The following is a 4581-nucleotide window of genomic DNA, read 5'->3' as shown; positions in this document are numbered from 1 at the left end:
TACAGACACGGATCATGATAGCAGTAATAACACTGATGATACGACAATGCGGAGGAATAATGACATTGACGGAACTAACTGAACAAACCGGATTTATAGATTTACAAATTAGAAATCAGGAAATACCTAAGGATAGCGATATAGTACTACATATGATTGACATTCAACAACTAGAAGACATTATCAATGGTATGACCGACAATATAATTTTAATGAAATTACCAAATAAGGAGATATTACAAAGGGAGTTGTTAGACGTAAGGAATAAGTTACTGACACTTATGCCAATTAGAACTAGAAACAAGCGAGGATTAATTAATGCAGTAGGCAGTATGTCAAAATGGCTCTTTGGTACAATGGATGAGGACGACAGACAAAATATACAAGCACATCTTTTACGGACAAACGACACAATTAACCAACAAATCAAAATAAATGATTATTTCGCCTCAGCTATTGAACATCTCAAAGAAATTGTTAAAAGTGATAGAGTAAAAATAGAAAAAGAGCTGAACTCAATAAACAAATTCATGTATGACGAATATAAACAAAATTTATACTTAGATCAATATACAAAAATTCAATTACTGAAAAGTAAAATTGAACACCTTCAAGAAAACATTGTATCAGCCAAATATGGGATAATACATCCAAATATATTAACAAGTGAGGAAATAATAAAATATAATATCGATTATAATAAACTTAAATATCTACAATTAGGCACAGTAATTCTAAATAATACATATTTAGTTTTCGGCATAAAAATACCTAAAAGCTTTGAATATGTAAAAATAAGAACCGTCATTCCTATACCCAATAAAGAAAAAGAAGAAATAGAAGCCAAAATAGAAGAGATATTTACTTACGAAAATAAAAATTTAATATTTGAAGAAAGTAAATCATTGAAAGGAATGAAACTTAGTATAATCACTGTATTTTAAGAAATAATTGTCATCTCACAAAAAATAGAGAACTGGAAATATTAGAAATAAACATAAAAACTATTGTTGTTAAAAACGCAATAAATTTACAGCTTAATCACTCATGTTATCAAGAACAACCCATTATAAGTGGAAACTACTTAATACGATTTAATAATTGTTCTATCAAAATTAACGACTACTATTTTTCTAATTATATTGAAAATATAAAAGAAAATATTGTAAGCTTAAAATATGGAGATATTCGGAATTTTACGAAAAGAATTACCTTTGATGAAATAATAGAGGAGCATAGATCAAACATAGAAAGCATTTTTAAATTGAGAATTCATAGTAAAATATCGAATATATGCAATATGATAAGTATAATTATAATTGTAATGATAGTTATTGTTATTATCAATAAACATAAACGTATAACAATCAAATTGAATACACGAAGTCAGGAGAATTCGAATCTAAAGGGGGGAGAAGTTACATATATTAACAGCTACACAAAAACACCTGACGGTGCAATTGATAAGTATGAAGAATTCTTGAAGCAAATTAATAAAGTTGAAACATAAAACCATTTCCGGCATATTGCAAAAGTTGTACACAAAAAGAGAAATTGAAAATCAAAAAGACACCAAATTTCCGAGAATTAGTAAATTGGGGAACATATTGATTAGCAAGCAGTTTTATTTAGTTCACATGGAACAAATTGATTAGCAAGCAGTTTTATTAAATTCATATGCCAAAAGTAATTAGTAAGCAAATATTGTAACTAGAATATAAGCTTCATTTTAAATTGAATAAATAATTTAATTCAGTCTGATTCGAGAGCCCAAACCCACTTGTTGTCTTTTGGTTAATCGGGTAAAACTATTTTTTAAAAACGCCCGGACGCACCGAAATTACTTGAATCATGCGGCCATCTTCGTTTCGGTCATTGTCCATACATACTTTCATACATACTATTTCGGTTGTCTAATGGAAAATAAACAAATTAATTATAAACGTGTTCCTCATCGTTAAAGAATGAAATTAACACAATATAAAATGGATAAACGTTCAAATAGCTTAATTTAGTTGAAATGTGTGTTTTCTGCACATTTGTATGAGTTTCCTCGCCGTCCGGCTTTCAGTTTTGTGATGTGTACGACCCCCTGCACACCCCCCATAAAGTCATTTTGTTCAAAGCGAGGTGCACTCTCGCGAAGTCAACGCAAGAGAGAAGTTTTGCCAAAACCGACATCGATAGTTTTCGAAAACTATCGATACTGGCGACGGTTTTCAACTATTGATACTATCGATAGCATCCCAGCTCTAACTCGTATCGTTTCATTCCTACGTGAACGTAAAAATTTGTACTTAAACTGGCTGAACCAATTAGAAATGCCAAACTTAAAGGATAAATCGCATACTGGCCAGAAACACCGGTCTAAATCTTCTTCGCGATGTACTGAGGAAGACGTGCGAAAAAATAATTTTGTGTCTATACCGAATACAATTAAACTTAGCATGCTGAACAGTGGGCTTCTTTCGTTTGAGAAAATCAGATTGGAAGCTAGAGATGAGAACAACTCCTTTTCGAAAACTATACCACACTTTCCAATAAATAAGGCGCATTTTCTTAAGCTGTGCGAATTACGTAGAAAATTTCCTGTGCTTTATAAACTTGAATTTCAAACGGCTGCCAGAGTGGAAACAAATATGTGTAGACACGCATTGAGGAAAAACAATCAAGAAAAAAACCAGAACTCTAAATGCATTCCTTATGATTACAACCGCGTTGTCCTCAAAAAGACATCAGGCGTTCCTGATTCAGATTATATTAATGCTTCATATGTTGATAGTCTTCTGAAGCCGAACGCATATATTGTTTCTCAAGGTCCAGTTGAAGAAACTGTCAATGCTTTTTGGCAGATGGTATGGCAAGAGAATATAAGTGCTATAATTATGCTTACTAAGACGTTTGACTTTGCCAAAGTTATGTGTGTTCAATATTGGCCTCCAAACATGGAAGTACATGAAACTTATGGAGATATTCATATAAATATTGTACGCGAAGAACAGCTTGCTAATTTTCACATCAGAACTTTCCGCTTGTACAAAGTAAACGAAATGAAAGAAATTGCCGATGAACGCCTTATATTGCAATTCCATTACACAGAGTGGTATTCGCATTCGTGCCCATTTTCTAATGCGATCTTGGAATTTCGACGTCGAGTACGTTTAGTTGTGGGAAATATCATTAAAGGTGACGATATTAAGGGGCCAATGCTCGTGCATTGTAGCGACGGAGGCGGTAGATCTGGGGTATATTTGTCTATTGATGCAAATCTAGAATTGGCGGAAGAAGAGGAATGTTTCAATATTTTTGGTTATCTGAAAAAACTACGGCAGTCTAGAAAGGGACTGGTAGAAAATGTGGAGCAATACAAATTCACCTACGATACCCTAGAAGAGCATGTAATATGTGGAAGAACTTGGTTTCCTGTATCCGAACTCTCCGACCGCTTAAAAGTTAAAGCCCGGAGAAATCCTCTTACAAAAATGAATGAATATCAATCAGAATATGACAAAATTTGCAAGCAGACACCTCGATTTACAATAGGCGACTGCGCCGGGGGTCATAGAGCTGATAATCGAGACAAAAATCGCGATGTGTTGTGTGTCCCTCCTGATAATTTTCGACCATATTTAACTTCTTTTCAGGGAAATGCTTTTACCGACTACATAAATTCGGTTTTTGTGGACGGATATACCAAACCACGAGAATATATAGTTACGGAATGGCCACTTAAACACACATTAGGTGAATTTTGGTCTCTCGTCTACGATCAAGAATGCTCCGTAGTCGTTGTTCTATGCCAACCACCTCTGATCTCTCAGAATTTCCCTTCATTTTGGCCACATAAATCAAAAATAGAGAAGTACGGACCGGTATTCTCTGTTCATAGTGTTTCTTCCAAAAGCTACGCTAATATTAAACAATGGGAATTTAAAATAAATAAAAAGATTGTATCTCTAACAGAAATGATGGCAGGTGTTAAAGCTCCCACCAAAACTGTTCAGTTATTTCAACTCGCATGTTGGCCAATGGGGCATAAAGTACCAACCTCCACCAACTCACTTGTTTACCTGATGAATATGGTAGAGGTTTGGAGACAGAAAGTTGATTACGGTCCCGTTTGTGTAGTTTCTCCAGATGGTCGAAGTCGTGCTGGAGTTTACTGTGCAGCTAATGCATGTATTGAACAAGTTATTCAGCATGGAGAAGTTGATGTTTTCCAGGCAGTTAAAACGGTTCGCCGACACCGACCGCAACTTGTTGAAAATATGACAGAATACAAATATTGTTACGACTTAGTTTTACATTATGTTCTTCATTTTCTTAAAAAATAAACGTCTAATGTAGGTATTGTGCATGATTCAATAATTAAAGGTTTGCTCATTAGTGACAGAGTTTTAACACTCGATTAGCTCCCTTAGGCCGGTGTTTTGCAGAAATTTTGGTTGGCAAACTGCGTGCAATTGTTATTGCAGGAAACTCGGAGAGAGCGAGGTTGACTCACAGCAAACTAATTTTGTTTGGTCAAACTGCGGTAAATTCGGTGTTGTCGTATACAAGAATTTTAGATAATCGTTATAC

At 34.3% G+C, this 4581-nt stretch overlaps 1 protein-coding gene across 1 annotated transcript; it reads left to right on the top strand.

Moving 5' to 3' along the window:
• Positions 1 to 1396: 1396 nt before the first annotated feature.
• On the top strand, positions 1397 to 4350 carry Ptp36E (protein tyrosine phosphatase 36E). Its single transcript, XM_017613801.1, has one exon. It carries the CDS (start codon positions 2079 to 2081, stop codon positions 4332 to 4334), a length of 2256 nt encoding a protein of 751 aa, XP_017469290.1. The 5' UTR covers positions 1397 to 2078; the 3' UTR covers positions 4335 to 4350.
• The last annotated feature ends 231 nt before the right edge of the window (positions 4351 to 4581 follow it).

This window comes from Rhagoletis zephyria, unplaced genomic scaffold (assembly GCF_001687245.7).
Source record: "Rhagoletis zephyria isolate East Lansing unplaced genomic scaffold, Rhagoletis_zephyria_1.1 Rzeph_scaffold_00719, whole genome shotgun sequence".
NCBI classification, from domain to species: domain Eukaryota; kingdom Metazoa; phylum Arthropoda; class Insecta; order Diptera; family Tephritidae; genus Rhagoletis; species Rhagoletis zephyria.
This window is presented reverse-complemented; position numbering and strand designations above follow the sequence as displayed.

What these genes read in the sequence shown, in the direction of transcription:
- Ptp36E (XM_017613801.1), top strand. Translation starts at nt 2,079, where the DNA reads ATGTGTACGACCCCCTGCACACCCCCCATAAAGTCATTTTGTTCAAAG.